The sequence below is a fragment of the Saccoglossus kowalevskii genome, chromosome 7 (assembly GCF_978046115.1).
Source record: "Saccoglossus kowalevskii chromosome 7, keSacKowa6.1, whole genome shotgun sequence".
Taxonomy (NCBI): Eukaryota; Metazoa; Hemichordata; class Enteropneusta; family Harrimaniidae; genus Saccoglossus; species Saccoglossus kowalevskii.
Window position 1 is genome coordinate 26,802,632 of NC_140647.1, and position 16,924 is coordinate 26,819,555.

The 16,924-nt window shown below is 37.4% G+C and overlaps 1 protein-coding gene across 6 annotated transcripts in view; it reads right to left on the reverse strand.

Moving 5' to 3' along the window:
• LOC100376046 (ras and EF-hand domain-containing protein-like) overlaps positions 1–16,924 on the reverse strand; it is a 45,585-nt gene that overhangs the window by 24,354 nt on the left and 4,307 nt on the right. For 4 of the 6 annotated variants that reach the window (XM_085501391.1, XM_085501386.1, XM_085501387.1 and 1 more), the window contains exon 2: positions 12,253–12,710. In XM_085501391.1, the coding sequence (XP_085357517.1) occupies positions 12,253–12,605 (353 nt within the window). In that variant the 5' untranslated portion in view covers positions 12,606–12,710. Of the gene's footprint in view, positions 1–5,641; positions 6,178–12,252; positions 12,711–15,102; positions 15,162–16,924 lie in introns of those variants that run through there. The other 2 variants (XM_002731373.4, XM_085501390.1) reach the window with 2 other exon arrangements.

Below are 16,924 nucleotides of genomic sequence, written 5' to 3' on the forward strand. Positions count from 1 at the left end.
CTTTCATTGCCATGGTAACCAAACATTATCTCAAATTATCATCGAAATATATTACAGACATGTGTGCGAGCGGAAGAGAATGCTTCATGCGTTGATTCTGTATCTTAGTGACTCCAGTGCCTAGCATGTTCGTTTCTAAAACTATTTCCTGCAAATTCCGATAACTATCATCTTCCTGTCGCACTATCTTGTACAATCCGAACCCGGCGATTCTTTGTTGTAAGAAATAATTATCACTATCTAGTATTTTCCCTTACAAACTGATAGTACATATTGTTATTGTATTTGACGAACATGCTTTACACTCTCAGTCCTAGTTCTTATTTTTTACTAGCCATACTATTCCTGGTCATGTGATGACATATCTTGAGATTTTAATCATTAAACTAATCGCAATGTACGTTACGCGTATTTCCATTGGTGGAAACTTATTCAATTTATGTTACGCGTATTCCCATTAGTGGAAACTTCGCGATACCTGGGTCACTTGATGCTGTCGGCACATATAACCTCACACGCGCGAAGAAACGAACTAACAGACCGGCAACCAATTCTATAACGCCCAATGGTCAATTCGAAACAAACACTATTTAAATCATGACCACCTTGTGGTTACGGTAAACCACAGCCGTTCTAGAATACCCATTCGCCAATTCGCAAAAACCGGGATACAGATTTGATTCTTGGAAGAATATGTTTGACTGAAACTAGTTAATGTGCCAGTAACAAAGCGATGAATTTAAAGCAGAAATGAAGATTTGTAATTATCTAAATAATCTGTGTCGCCAGGGGCAACGGTTAATGTAGTTTTCTATTTCGTATATCGTGGCCGAACTGTTGACCCTGTAATCTGTGCATGGGAGGACTGCGACGTATGATTACAATCGTTATCAGTCGATGCCACAAACTGTGAATTTAACGTTATTACTGTTTACATGCACCTTCAAGTCTATGTCGTGTTGTTTGTTTTATTAAATCAACATAATTAACATTTATCATACACAAATTACAGGAGCAGTACACGTCACCACCAGAAAAAGCTCCAGTTTTTCAAATATTATACTATAGTTTTGGGTTCTCGTACTCGTGATTATACTGCCAATCGGTTGAGATTTCATCCAAACGAATCAAATTCATTCGTGTTTATGTTTTTTTCTCTAATTTGTAGAGATGCATTCCAGTCACGACTGTAATACGATAAATTACCACTGCCTGGTACACGAGGGAGGTGATCAAAGCCACCCATAAAAATAAAATCGCTTGTATGAACTGATTATCTGATTTGACAACATACCAATTGTGACGCGAACATGGCTATTAAAATGTTGTCATTGATGAGCAAATTCCACCAAAGTAGACCTATTATTCAAGATAATACAGTACGTAACTACCATACTCAATAATTAGGGCAGAAAGTATTTGTGTATATCTTAGAAATGACACTCACGTTCCTCTCAAATCCATCTCCTTAAATCATTCCTATAGTGGAAATCTTTGTTTTCGAGAGGACGCAGTGACCCAATTTAGCATGCACATCCACTATTGTCCCTAACATTCAGATAGGGACGTTACTCGCGGAAAACAAACAACCAGCATTGCAATAAACCTTAATGGTCCCTCGTGTCACCGTTTACATAGAGGTTAATGACGTCAGCATCCGTGGACCGTGGCTTGGCATCACTCGGGTTTGAAGGTTACTTATCTTGTCTGTGGATGTTCATCGTTGTTTTTTTGTTTTCTGTTTTGACATTGAAAATATGTTTCCTACATCATTCATTCGACGTGATTAGCAAACGAAAACATTATTCTCTATATTTGTGTCATTCTTATGCCGAATGCACGCATATTGGCCAAAAAATGCGTGTTCACCTATTTTAATTGCAAAACAGGATAACACAGTATGTCGCTTTACTTTTGTGAAATATACCGTGAAAAGAAACCAGATTGTATCTCAAACCCACGAGGTTATTTCCTTTGTACTGATTGAAAACTCTGCAAATAATGCATAGAAAACGAGAACGAAGCGAACAATAGACTGTATAAAAAAATCATTTAATTTGCAAAATTGCGATTGAATTGCTGAAATATCAGATGATAGTTTTAGGATAATAGCGTGCCCGGATAATCCAAATTGTGCCAATTAATCATCGGTTAATTGCTTTTTTTCCTTTTCAATGTTATTTCTAGAAATAATACTCTGACGAATAACGATTACATTACAATTACTTATTGAAAATGATTACATACTTTTATATCTAATTTAAATCAACATAAATAACTATTCACGGTTAGTTGATACAACTAGTTACGGTTGGTTGGTAGGTTGGTTACCAGTGAAATAACATTCTGATCCATACTTTCACGGTATATGTACACCTGCAATCTAGTTTGTTGGCAGCGATATGCCCAGCTGGCATGTTAGCGCTGGTGATAGGCACACGGACCTTCTAAGTACGTATAAAGTGCTCTTCAATTTGTGACCGACAAAACAGCCCATAAAACAAACTTGTCACCCTGTGGTATGGTTATACGTCGAGCAGGGGAATTAAAGTCAACATGTAATCAAGAAATAATGCCGACCGTTTGTGATATGTTTACGTTTTCGGTTCCAAATACGAACGCGATTGGCTATGAACAGACACCAAATATCATGGTGACTTGCTCAGTCAGGTCGAACGCGATTGGCTGAAAGTAGACGCCGGATATCACAATGGCTAGTCCCATGAACCCCTTGAAAAATGCTGTCGAATACAGAAGCTAGAAAAAATGTTTCCGAAAGCACAGTATATTGATTCTTGCCAAGGGTTCAATTCCTAAGCCACTCAAGGGGAAATGCACATTGCAATGCAATCTGGGATAGGAACAATGGCAAACAATGGAATAATATGCACGTAATATAAACAATAAGAGCTACGAGTAGTCCCAGGGATGAGCTACATGGCACTGATTAGAAGAGAATCACACGGGTTATTTCGATAATTAGTGTTCTATATGTAACGTGTAAATATGGGAATGGAGAGCAAACACTTGGCACTGAAATCCAATACATCGCAAATACTAACTGAACACAATCGGTCTTTTACTTGAAGACTCGCTCTTTAGTTGTTCACAATCAAGTTGGTACACATCAGTGACTTTCTCTCGGCATCGTGTCAGGGGTCCACGGTATTTATCTGTACTAAGTAGTAATATGCCGAACGCAGTCAGAAGTCAGTTTGCCTCCCATGTAGTCGAAAGAGTACACATATTCATTAACTGGGCCCACGCTCCTTGCCTGACTGGGTTGCAAAGACATACCGTACTGGCAAGATTCCAAGAAACATTACTTTGCAATTTGTTTTCCACCAAGATAAGGAACAACTCTAAAGCAACAGTGAATTCCTATGTCTGTGCACTTCTCCCCTCGCTACGACCACGTATACTCAAATGTACATGTTGATTTTATTGATGAACTCTCACGGAGTATATTAAATGTCCACACGGCCCGGGGTTTTCTCGCAGCGATGGTTGTTACTTGGAGCCCGTGCATGTCAGGACAAGTAGCTCTAACTGCATATAGCTGTTGTTTTCTTTGTATATATTGTTCAAATTACCACTCAATTTGCAAAGAACAGAGTTTGCTAAAATCAAAAAGCACGCTGCATTCAACCAATTCATTACTCTGAAAACACAGTGTAAAAGCACCAATTGCAAATGAAGCGATATTCAATATTGTTGATTAAATTTGCGGAAAAAATGCATAAAAGTGAAAAATTGACTAAAAAAGATATTCGCTGTGTTTTATTTATGCCTGGACCAGCGGTCTAGGGATGGGCAAGCTGCTGACATTTGCGTCAATCTGTTTATGCCTATAATATCCCACAATCTGCAGATTATCTGCTAAAAATAAATTGACGTGTGCTGTTGTTATTGTTAGAAAAAAACCCTCTTCGATCTGACAATCACTTTCTCTCTTCATTTATTTTTTTAAATTCCCCCCACAAGTTCATACGATAATAAATAACAACATTAAACACACATGTCAGTCGTAAAAGAGAATATCACACAGCAACCACGACGAAGCCATACCATCGACTCCTCTATCGCTACAAAATAAAGGTAATTAAATGCACAGCGGGATTTGCTCTGAACACTGAACGCAAAAAGACCACATAGCACGACATACATTAATACAAGGTGACGTTTACAAGGTACAGCTATTGTCATATTTCATATTCCGGAAATTTCAATAATGTAACAGTGTATCTTTTCAATTACATTGTATCGTTTAAACTAGACTAATTTGTAGTTTTCAAGCTTTAAAGTAGACTGTTAGGCTAACTATACACGTAAACGAGAGTCCAGTTAGCTAATATGTATGTACACGCGACTTTGAAATTATAAAACGGATGACTCACAATATGAGGGGTATATTTGTGGAAGCGATTGAAATATTTCATCACGTGACTGATATTCACAATATGTTACCCAAAGTAATGACGTCATCGAAAAGAGACAAATATGAAATTTCAGCTTTTATTAAAACGCCATTGTAATGTATTTAACCTGATTGATACAGGGATATGAATTCGATACCTCTTCCCCGCACTCACCTGGTGCGATGGCATATCGTTCATTAAATCGTCTTAATTAATATTGCTGATAATTATATTAAATATTAAAAATATATATCACATTGCGTTCTGAGATAATCAACAGGTGCCCAGGGCCCGGGAAACCTAGCAGTCGGGTTTTACATCACGCTATAAATGTAACATATGGACACGGAAGGAGAAAGTGCCCAGCGTTTTGATAATAGATTTCATATCGCGAGGCAAATGTAACATATGGAAGGCAAAATAGCCGGTGTTTTGAAAGCCGCCGTGCATCGTACGACTCACGATTTGGTCGTATCTCCAGGGTAGTCCGACTAAAAAGTAGATTTCAAAACCTACACCTTCCAATTGGATTTATTTTTTCCCAGCAAATTCTGTTTAATGTAACGTTAATGAGTTTGGTTCGTATATATCAAGTTAGAAGCAACTGGATCATATTTAGTGGTACGACAAATACATGACATATCACAACATGTTTTCATAACTGATTTGGACAAAAATAACTGAGTAAATACAGGTGTGTTTTTTCTCAGTTATGGATGTTTCACATATACCAGTGAAAGTCGGCATGTGACTATTATTAAGTGAACTATTTATCTACGTCTACTTATCGAACAGGCCTGACTTTAATACCCGATACCCCCACTTTACACGGCAGTGAAACTGAAATATATAGATACTTCGGAATACTCATAAATCAATACATAGGCCAAGAAATGTTGACGTGTCCCGGACGTCTGTTCTGATACCGTGCCCTCGGCATACAAACGAAGTCACACAACCGAGTTTCTCGGGGAGGGGTGCATGGCGCGGGGTATATAAGTTTCAAATGTCGGTGAAATGACGCGGTCGATATGTATGGTATAGCTTGCGTCAAATAGAAGAGCGGACACAGCCTGAAGTAAGTACGCATATGCATGCATGTGATTACTCGATTCAGACTTCGGGTGTCAGCTGAATTTAATATTTAATGGAGAAAGTTTAATACATTACTTAACATGTAAATAGTATGGTCAAAGTGGCCATGAACGCATTGTTTACCCTACCTGGATATAAGGTTTAAATCTTTGGAATATTCGGTGTTGAAAGCGTCCCATGCCAACTCGGCCGGACACTGTCCTGGTAGAAGCGGGCTGCTGCCGGAAAAAGAAAATCGTTTTCGTAGAAACAAACTTTGCACACTCTGGAAACCTTGGGTGAAATCTGATAAACTAATCTTGCCGTCATGGTCACAGTCAAGCTCTCGAAATACTTGATCCAACTCGCCATCCTGCAGCGAGAGATCACCACACACAGAATGGAAATCCTCTTCCTCGATGTATCCACTGCCGTTTAAGTCACATGCCTCGAATAGATTTACTATGCTCTCCTCTCCCATAGTGCAGACCTACGCTACGTCTGGTAACCCCCCTCCACTACCAAGTAGAATTCCAACTAGATCGTCGATGTCCTTCTCTGACTACATATTTTGTGCCGTTGAATGAACGCAGACATTTTTTTCAGTATATGCCCTCATATGAGCCGCCCTGGCTCGCACTGTGTACTTAAAAACCAAACACCCCTAACTTAACTTACTTAGCCAGCATACCAGTACCAACGGCACATTATCGCGTGGTTATGACCACTAACTTAGGGTGTCTGGTATAATAACACAAACAGCGGGTACGAAATTTACATGTGAATGGAAAGAGATTGACGTCATCAACGGCAGATGTTTCATCCCTGCCAACAAGTGTGCAGCTCAACTGTTCAACAAGGGCTCTCGAATACGTCGACATGCAAAATGCACTTGTTGCAGAATCCGTCAGATTAAAACCGACGAGGTTGCACCTTGCACCGAGTAATACGACGTTAGTTATGTACTCATATAATTAACAATTGCATATATCAAAATAAATCGCTGGTAATTAGTAATAGACTTTGGTATAAGTGGTGTTACAAGCCTCATTATTTTATCTGACCGTGAAATACGACAACGCCAACTGAGCTGAGTGGCATACAGATACGAAGTTTACGAAAACCTGAAGTAAAGGCACCCTAGCTAATTGTTTTTTTTTTCACTTGTTGACGAAGTGTTAATGACATTGAACGTCAACTAATAGTCCAGCTGATACCACGCCATTTATTTATATCTCTGTCGAAGTAACCCGTACGTACACAACAATATTTGGCTCACGGAATATCGCCATTACATTCATCAAAATTGTAACGTTATTTTTACTGAAGGTCTTTGAACATGGTCTGACACATGTTTTGAATACATTTGTGTGGTGAAAATAATCAATGATACGGAACACATCGTCGCTGACGTGACCAACCATTTGTCACGAGAGAGATCTCGCAAACTGCGGAAAATGGCTTATTACGTAAATGTCGGCCACACTCCCTCTATCAGAGGGACTGGACATCAGTATATATTTTACCCGGGAAGGGACTCCGTGGGTTACTACCATCTTGAATAAAAAATGTACGAAAATGGCTCTGTAATTTTAGCATTCGATATGAATCAGGATCTGTTGCTGAAGAGAACACTTAAAAACCACCAACAAGCGTTGTTCAAGCCTCAGTTCCGGTGGCTACACGGCCCTTCAGTTGAAGGGTATCTTTTTTCCGCAAAAGTTTGTAAACTGTCTATCCGTTTTCGCATTCTTTGTTTTCTGGAAGGGGATAATGATCTGTAGACCTGTACTTTTTTCCTGGAGGGTAGGTACTCCCTCCTGGGGGAAATAAGCAGAAAAAAATTCCCACAGTTCATTGTTCTACGTATTAAATATAAGATTTGTCAGATACAGCGCCCTCTAGCGGCGGATGCATTTAAAAAATAACGGAACCGACAGCAGGGGTGATAAGCAAATTAATTTAGTCACCTTGATCGCTGTGGAGGATATACAACTTGAATGAATTCTATCTCTATCGTTTTTGCCGTCAATCAAAAAATATATTTGTATTTCAATTTGACCACAGCTGCTGTTTCAGTCAATATATTTCCCAGGTATTATTCGGATCAATATCAGTGATGATATCAGAACGCGTATATTTGTTGACATAGAATACCACCCCAAAACATAACAATTTAACCACGTATGTAATATCTAAATTAAGTTCAGTTGTATTACTGAAAAGAAGAAAACAAAACTAGCCTGGGACGGAGTAGAACCAAATAACTAAGTCCAGTATTCTGACCGCTGAACTGAACCAGTTCCGTGATAATAATGGCGGATATGCCCCCGGAGAACATGATATAGCTCACCCGTGCCGGTAATACCTCCTCCATCAGATGTGACCCGTTTTGCCACCAGTATTGTGAGCCATGAACAACGCTGTTTGGTGGTTTCAGTAATAAACGCCTTTTTTGAATGTTGAATTTGACCCCCCCCCCCCGCCATTGACGACACATTAACCAGAATTTATCAAATTAGACCAGTTTATATACTGATGTAACACTGGCAGGGAAGAACCAGACCCGGGAACCATATGGGCCAGAATTAATAAAATGGACAAGACCAGCATAGACCCAGCTGTGGCACTGAAAGGGCGAAATCAGATCCGGGAACCATAATACTCAATGTTGTACAAATAAAAATAGTCTAATGAACGAGAGAAAACCAGATAAGGCCAAGATGTTGCACAAAGGCAGAAAACGAGCCAGCCAGACAGCCAGATTGGTTCCAATGGTGATACTGACGGAACAACAAGTTAATATATTCAAAAATAAACATTTGTAATGGAGACGCAACCTTTAATTTGAAATGTAAATCTATATACATTGATTTATTTACTCATCGTATTGATACAGTGTTTGTAAGTTATTTAGACAAACAAACAAACAACACATGACAATTTGATAAAAAAATGAACAAACAACAAATGTCAAAGAGAAACCAGACTACTACCATAGCTACGGTAGTATTGATTGATTCGGCATGAAATACAGGTATTTCGTCCATAAGTACAGCCCGCGTTATGTACAGTACAAAGAATACGACATAAATTAGCGATTTTATCGCTAACAGTGTAGGGTATAATACATAATGAATTTATCATATTTGCAGAATTATTGCACCTGTTACATTTAAATGTTACAATAACAATTGCACAATTTAAAATATCACTGATATATAAATAGGGCGCCATGTCACGTGCCTGTTATTAATCACTGTTTGATACATTTATACCAGACAGGTCGTTTTGACATTTCACTAGATACCGTTAGTAGTTGTTATCTTGGTACAGCTCTCCGTACAGCTGCGGGGATCCCAAACACATTCGTGCTTAATTTCATCTTTGCAATAAATAAAACGATCTGCTAAAAAACATTTTTTTCTGATCGTCAAATTGAAACTGGGCATGCGCAATTATGCGGGAATAGGATCATGTGTTAACTGTGGTAAACTCGGTAAATTTGCTCTTAAATCTTCCGACACCCACATATGCTGGCCTAAAAATCTATTGACAATTATGATTTCATTTTATGGTAGCGATTTCTTTCTCATCTTTTTAGCTTCTTTCGTGATATTTGATTGCATCGTCGTTGGATGTACGCCATCAGTTATGCGACAGAGAACGCGATGTTTCAACTACACTTGCAGTTGGCAAACACATATAACTTATCAAACCCACACAAGCCATGCATTACAATTCGAACAGGTGTGTACCTGTGCGAACACTCGAGTCTCAACCCATATCAATCTGAACACTCGCCCATTTAGTCCATTCAAATCTGAACACATGCCCACCTGAACACACACCTTCCAAATCCATGTCCATCAGAACAAATGTCTACCTGAACACACCTCTATCTCAACCCATATCAATCTGAACACTCGCCCATTTAGTCCATTCAAATCTGAACACATGCCCACCTGAACACACACCTTCCAAATCCATGTCCATCAGAACAAATGTCTACCTGAACACACCTCTATCTCAGCCCATGTCAACCTGAACACTCGCCTATTTAGCCCATTCATATCTGAACACATGTCCACCTGAACACACACATTCCAAATCCATGTTCATCTGAACAAATGTTTACCTGAACACACTTCCATCTCAGTCCATGTCAACCTGAACACTCGCCTATTTTAGCCCATTCATATCTGAACACATGTCCACCTGAACACACACATTCCAAATCCATGTCCATCTGAACAAATGTCTACCTGAACACACCTCTATCTCAGTCCATGTCAACCTGAACACTCGCCTATTTTAGCCCATTCATATCTGAACACATGTCCACCTGAACACACACATTCCAAATCCATGTCCATCTGAACAAATGTCTACCTGAACACACCTCCATCTCAGCCCATGTCAATTTAAACACTCGCCTATTTTAGCCCATTCAACACATTTCCACCTGAACACACACCTATTCCAATCCATAAATATATACCCAGATAGACATCTGAAGACACATCATTTCAACTCAAGTAAATCTGAACACGTCCAAATGAACTCCCACCACTCAATCTATGTGAATCTGAACACCGACATGTATAACTGAACACGTGTCCACCTGAAGACACACCCATCTCAACCCATGTCAGTCTGAACATAATTCATTCCAAACACGTGCCCCCTGAACACACACCCGTCTCAGCCAATGTGAATATGAATACATCTAAGCACATGCCTACATTGCCAGTGAGGCAAATAACGTGACTTGGTAAAAAGATTAGACGCATATTTGTGTGAACCTGGCCACCATCTACCCTCATCTTAACACTCGCGCTAAACACACGGGAAATCCACGCCAACTCTAATGGAAATAGTGCACATTGTTCTCACGTTTCCCATGACTAAAAGGGCCCAGTCCGATTATCGAGAAAATAATATTTCGTCCAGTTTTCTCCGTGACATGATACAATGTGTGATTGTTACATTATTACTCAGAATAAATTGACAACACTGGACACATATGTTGTAAATTAACGGGATCATATGCTAAGAACAAAACAGTGTTATAATTTTAGTTAGTCCCATGTGTTATATAACTCTATCTAAATTACAATGTTAAAAGGCAATGTGGATAACTTTGAGTGGTTTTAAGATGTTTAAATAATTGTGTTTGATATCATCTTGATAGAAACTTTAAGGTATGATTTATCTTAAAATAGAGATAAACATTGGCTGTAAACCTAGCAGTATTAGTTCGATAAAATGCTGATAAGAGGAACATGTAAGCAAATTTGAAAAGTTTACACGCGAGAGTCGTCTAGTATTTCATCAAATCAATCCCATAATGTTTTTATCAAAGATACAAAATGGGAAACAATTACCTTGAACGAATACCCTATTGTATTTTTGTTATCAAAAATGCAACACCGAGAACAGTTATTTTAACATGCTCAACACTACTTAAACTGACAAGGTTGCGTGAGTTGCGCCCTCCGCGGTGCTCCAAACCTAACAGTGGCGTATGATGCTACTCAGCCGGCGAGGGCGCAACTCACGCCTATATGTCAGGCTCAACACCACTATTGTATCATTATATTTGTTCGTTAGTTATAAAGCCACATGAGCGTAATCCATGCGTTAATATTACATACTGTATTAATCTTTTGAAATTAAAATATGTAATATGATTTCTAAATGGTAGCATATGGTTGACCGATGACGTTATCGCGTAAGATTCATTGACCTGGAGTCTGGTTATTTTATTTATTTCATTTATAATACGTGACTGTGAGTTGGTACCAATCCTACCAGAACTATTCTGCCTCTGCTATTATCCACAACAATAAATAAATAAATAAATAAATAAATAAATAAATAAATAAATAAATAAATAAATAAATAAATAAATAAATAAATAAATAAATAAATAAATAAATAAATAAATAAATAAATAAATAAATAAATAAATAAATAAATAAATAAATAAATAAATAAATAAATAATGCGACAGTCAGTGATAATCAATAACAATGTCTCATATACGTAAATTATAATATCACAATGACGTCAGAGTCAGAGTTCTCGTTTTGTAATATCACAATTAATAATAATAATAATTTTGTCCATAAAAGCTTATATTATCCTAATAATTTATATGTATTTTATATATTTTTTGTTGGGCTTCTCGCCAACAATAACATCCGGTGTAGTGTTTGACTTGATACTAAGGGAATCGCTTTTTGGATAGTTCATTAATGTTACTGGTAACTATAAGTATCACGTTATTTTCGGGTTAATAGTGTTTAACCCCCCGGTATTCATCGGCCCGGACAGGAAGTTTTTCAACAAATAAAAACTAAATTTATAATAATATTATTAGAAACAATGTGGAGGTAGAATTTAAATAAATTCTGCAGGAGAAAAATATTTATAAAAAAAAAATTCAACAATTCCAGTAAGAAAAACAACATTAGAGCAAATACCTCCCACGGGTGGGGCCCAGCAAAATTTCTAAAGATTATCTTTTATATATTTGATGCAACGGTGGCTCAAATACATTGTAGTTTCGTTCTTTGATCTTTCAGTTTTCAAAAGAGTAACATTACTCACACCCTAGTAAGCGGCGTGATTTGGGTAAAAAACACATGTTACACTGTAATCGCATTAGTTATTTGCGTTATTCTCCCTCCTTATCAATTCGTTATTTCAAATTCCAACGGAGGGGCTAACAAAGACACAATGTATCGCCACTCACCAGTTTAGCTGTTCATACCCCGGTCCCATTCTACTGATGAATGCGTCCATTTCCAGTGAGTTACTGCTGCGTAGGCGTCGTTTCCGCCGACTCAGGGAGAGCAAAGTGTCACTGACGCTCTGAAATCCTTCGGAGAAATCCTGAATGCTTATTCTACCATCGCCGTCCCGGTCGAGTTCTCGGAAGACATCGTGCAGTTCGTCTTCGCTCAACTCGTTACAAATATGAGCCAACTCGGACTCCTCGATGTACCCACTACCGTCAAGATCACATGCCTCAAAAAGCTCACCGATTGCTGGGTCTTCATCTTTGGGTCGGCGATTATGGCTTGGATTCTGGTACTGCATCTCCATATCGTTATTATAACATCTAAAACTAACTAATGCGACAAATAAATCCTGTTTTCACAATGTCAATTCGAATTCCTTCAATGTCTTGTATCACGCTAGTTGGTCAACCTGTCAAAAGAAAACAATGAGACTGTTAAACATGCTCGTTGAAAGCGTTGAATGGCTTCTTACACAACATGTAAAGAACTTCGTATGTAATTTCAACTCAATTGTCTTGGCTATTGTATCTATCTTGAGTCTAGAATCGATAAATGGATCCTGAAACTACCTCGTGTGTTACGTTGTGGCTCGGTTATTTTGGTTCTTACACTGAGAACATTATAGTTAGTGCCCTCGTCTGTAAGTACAGAACCCAAACTAAATTGCAAACTGCAACGTAATCACGCAGGACAAAGAAACAATCAAACAAACGCACATGGACATAAATGAAGTAGTCGTAGTAATCGCTTATACACTGACAGTTAAAGGGCGGTGGTCGTCGCACCGCGTCCTGTTCGATATGGGACTCATAGCGACGTATACAACGCGTGTGAAATACATTGTTTATTTACATGAAATTCGAACACGCGCTGCGCGACGACCACCGCCCTTTAACTTCAGATCGCCTACCGTGAGTATAAAATGTGTGATCACGAAAATAATATTCTAATGAAAACAAAACATGTTCCTTTTCATGAGAATAAATATTTTATTTATAGTCTTTACGTCACATGTAGCATATGATTGTTATTAACGACCTTCGCGTCAAGTCCTGACTTGATAATTTGGGATAGTTATTTTTAATTTTATTTATTCGCGTTTGTGTACATTATTGTTTGCACACGCTGTGTTGTTTTCGATTGTCCTTCCACAATCGAACTACTAGTATTATAATATCCCAGTAATTGAAATATCTAGAATTCCTGACTTGCAATGAATCAATTGGTGAATACTGTAAAATGTGTAACTTTAGCTAGTATTTTTTATAGCTATATCCTCTTTAATTTAAGAAATAGATACTAGATAATCAAAATAATAATCAAGTATTGAGATATGTTTTAAAACAATCCACTTTCTAATGGACACTCCTGTATTCAAGTTGTTTGTTCCAGTTTCGTTATTCAAGTTTGTTAATAACCTTAAATTATCTGGAACACCATTATTATACGTGCATAGTCATAGTATTTTGAAAGTTGGGTGACGTCACTGAACTCTCGGCAACAATGATTAATATCAGGCAATGCATTCAAGAAACACCGATGTCTGAGTTATGAAACAGAAAAGATTCAAATCATTCAGAGAATATAAAGTAATATAATAATATCCCATAGAATTTTGATTATAATTGCAGGTTACGTAATGAGACGACTGGTAACTAATTGAAACATGGTATTAACAGCGATACTAGTATTTTAAAATAACACAATCCAGTTTCGACCCTGTTGGGAAGCTCGCACCAATGCCGCGGCGCGCTCTGATTCGGAGTCTACAATCGTCAGATCATAGACTTTCTACAATCTTGCAAATCTATACACGTATATACTAAGTGGTACCCCTCACCACCACCCTAAACTTAACGATAACTTAATGTGTATATTCCACTGAATTTAATCTATAGTAGTCTGAAATAATTAAATTAAAATTCGACTTATATACTGGGTCGGATGACTAAAAACTAGTAATAGGAATTCATATATGTACTGGTTATGACCAATATATAAATAGAAGATCTCACAAATATTCGAAACAATCCAATTAAAATGCAGAATAAATTAGAGTTGAAAGTGTGCTCAACTAACATACATCATAACATGTACAGACGTTGTCAAATGACATTCCACATAAACAAAGGGTGGACATCAAAATGCGGAGGGATGTTTTCACCTCACGTCGCGCATAAACATGACATAGATCACAGCATTATGTGGCACACGTGCACGTGACAGATTGTTAATTAGAGATTACAACACCCATACTGACGAAATATCGGCTATCCATGATTGTTTACTGATTACTAGTACCATATTTATCGTGTCATTAAATGTTATCGTAACATTGATATAACATTATGATAGTTCGCGTGTTTTTGGTAATTTATTTCAAGCAAACCAATTCGTTCTACCATGACTAATTATATAGGACTGACCTTTCCCCAATAAGTACGTCACTACGTGCCAAATAAATAAGATTATTTAAATGAGCGAACGACCAACGAGGTAAATACGGGATTTTTATGACATTATAGTAGAATTTGTCCAAATTACAAACTATTTTAATATTAACACAATCATAGATGTGCTATGATGATGATAATATTACAATCATGCTGCGTTATACAGGAATTGTGATGAAATAAAATGGCAAACAATGTTGAGTGTCTGGGGCAATGTGACAGTCGAGATATATTGTTGGCGTGTGGCGATAAGACCTAAACAGAACGCAATAACCACACACAGTGACACCAAACTGTTGATAAGTACAACTTAAACAAATTCGATCCAAAAAATGATCCCAAACTTACCTAAAATCACATATTTTTCAGATGGAAATGTTCTCGTTGACAGAATTGACAGAAGCTTTACTAAATGGTAGTACATAAATGCCCGGATGAAAAGTTATAAATAGTGGTTTAGTGACAACGAAAGCTACAGAACAGACCCGCATCTGTGGAAATAGTATCACGTGGCTCAATTACGACACAGCTCATTAGCATATTTAACAAACAAGCGACGGCTCACGAGGCAACCTCACTCCGTGCATTTAAACTACAATACAACCTGTTACCTATATACATTTGAAGGCAAAGTTATCCACACAAAGACGGGATATCCACGAAATCACGAGACACTTATTTTTTTTTTTTTTTTTCTGACAAGTATCCTAATTTTTGATTTACACTATTAATTTAGAGAAAATATACAGAGATAAAATAGAACTTACATTTTTACTAAAAACCTGTAACAAACAGTATAAATTCTTGATATGGCTGGGAAAGTGGTTATAGTAAATGAACAGAGTGAGTAACCGAACTTATTTCTATGGAAACAATAACTTTGTGATTTCGCTAAACCGTTAAGCCCAACTCTGGCGGCCATTTTGAAAATCGAAAAAAAAACATATACACATGACGTTCATGATTTATAATCTAGTTCAGTTACTCTAAGTTTTTGATTTAAAACGTCCGTGTTTGGCATGGGTCCCATGCGACGTGTATGTACGTTTTATTGCGGCTAAGGACGCTGAACTGAAACTCTCAATGGATTTATTCATTGCAGTCTATTCATTCAATATTAGTTGCAACACAGTCTAGAAACTCAAAACAAACAGATCGTCAGAAATAGTTTTTACTACTGAAAATGATACGAATACCCACTACTAAAAATTAGAGAATTCAAGATATCGCCACAATATGAACAAATCCGATAGATAAAAATACCAGCTAGGGTACCTACCTACAAAAATCAATTAAGCAAGCAGTTTTCAAGTCAAAAATTTAAAAAAATGTCACCAAAAGTGACAAAAATGTTGACTGATATTAAAGCAGTCGAAAATGTAAATACGGACGGACGGTGACGACAACGAACAGTCAGTAATAAGAATAGCTCCGCTCGGCTTTTTTAGGTGCTAAGAGTTGTCTTTTCTGATTACAAGTGTAGTTACGAATCTCCGCTACAAATGACCCGTGCTGTCCATATGTCTTTACAAAAGCAACATAATATAATTTAAGAATGTGTGTAAGAGTTATGAGAATTTACATTGACCATCTGTTAATACTTAGTCTACTAAATATGGCCTGCATTCATTTACATATTTGACTCCCAGATCGCGGAAAAAGCTTGACGCGGTCATCAAATCAGTTGACAATCTATAAATACTTTTGAAAGAAAAATCGTAAAAATATCGTTTTTTTCTGATTGCAATTGTAAATTTGCCCAGTGTGAATGTCGTGCTGTCATTTCTTTCCTGTTTTTCTGTTCTATGAATTGTAATCATGTAATTTGTTTTCAATTTGATATATACAATTTATTCAGTAATTTGTGTTCAGAAGTATTAACACCCTGTATGGCACTTTTGTTTTTTGAGGTTAAATTAAGTGATTGAGAGTTTGATTAAATTAACAATTTCCCTTCAAAGTTATTATTACAGCAATAAACATACGTCTAAAGTCCCCCCACTAATTCTGTCTATTCGAAATTGACAACTTAAGTTAATCGTGCCATGGTTACAGAACGGTATTAGTAAGAGTTGTCCCTTATTCATCGATCTCAATGAATCGAACTTTGAATTTCATTCCGTTTGCTGGTTTCTGCATCACGTGGTATTTTTACCTGGATGCGTCATTA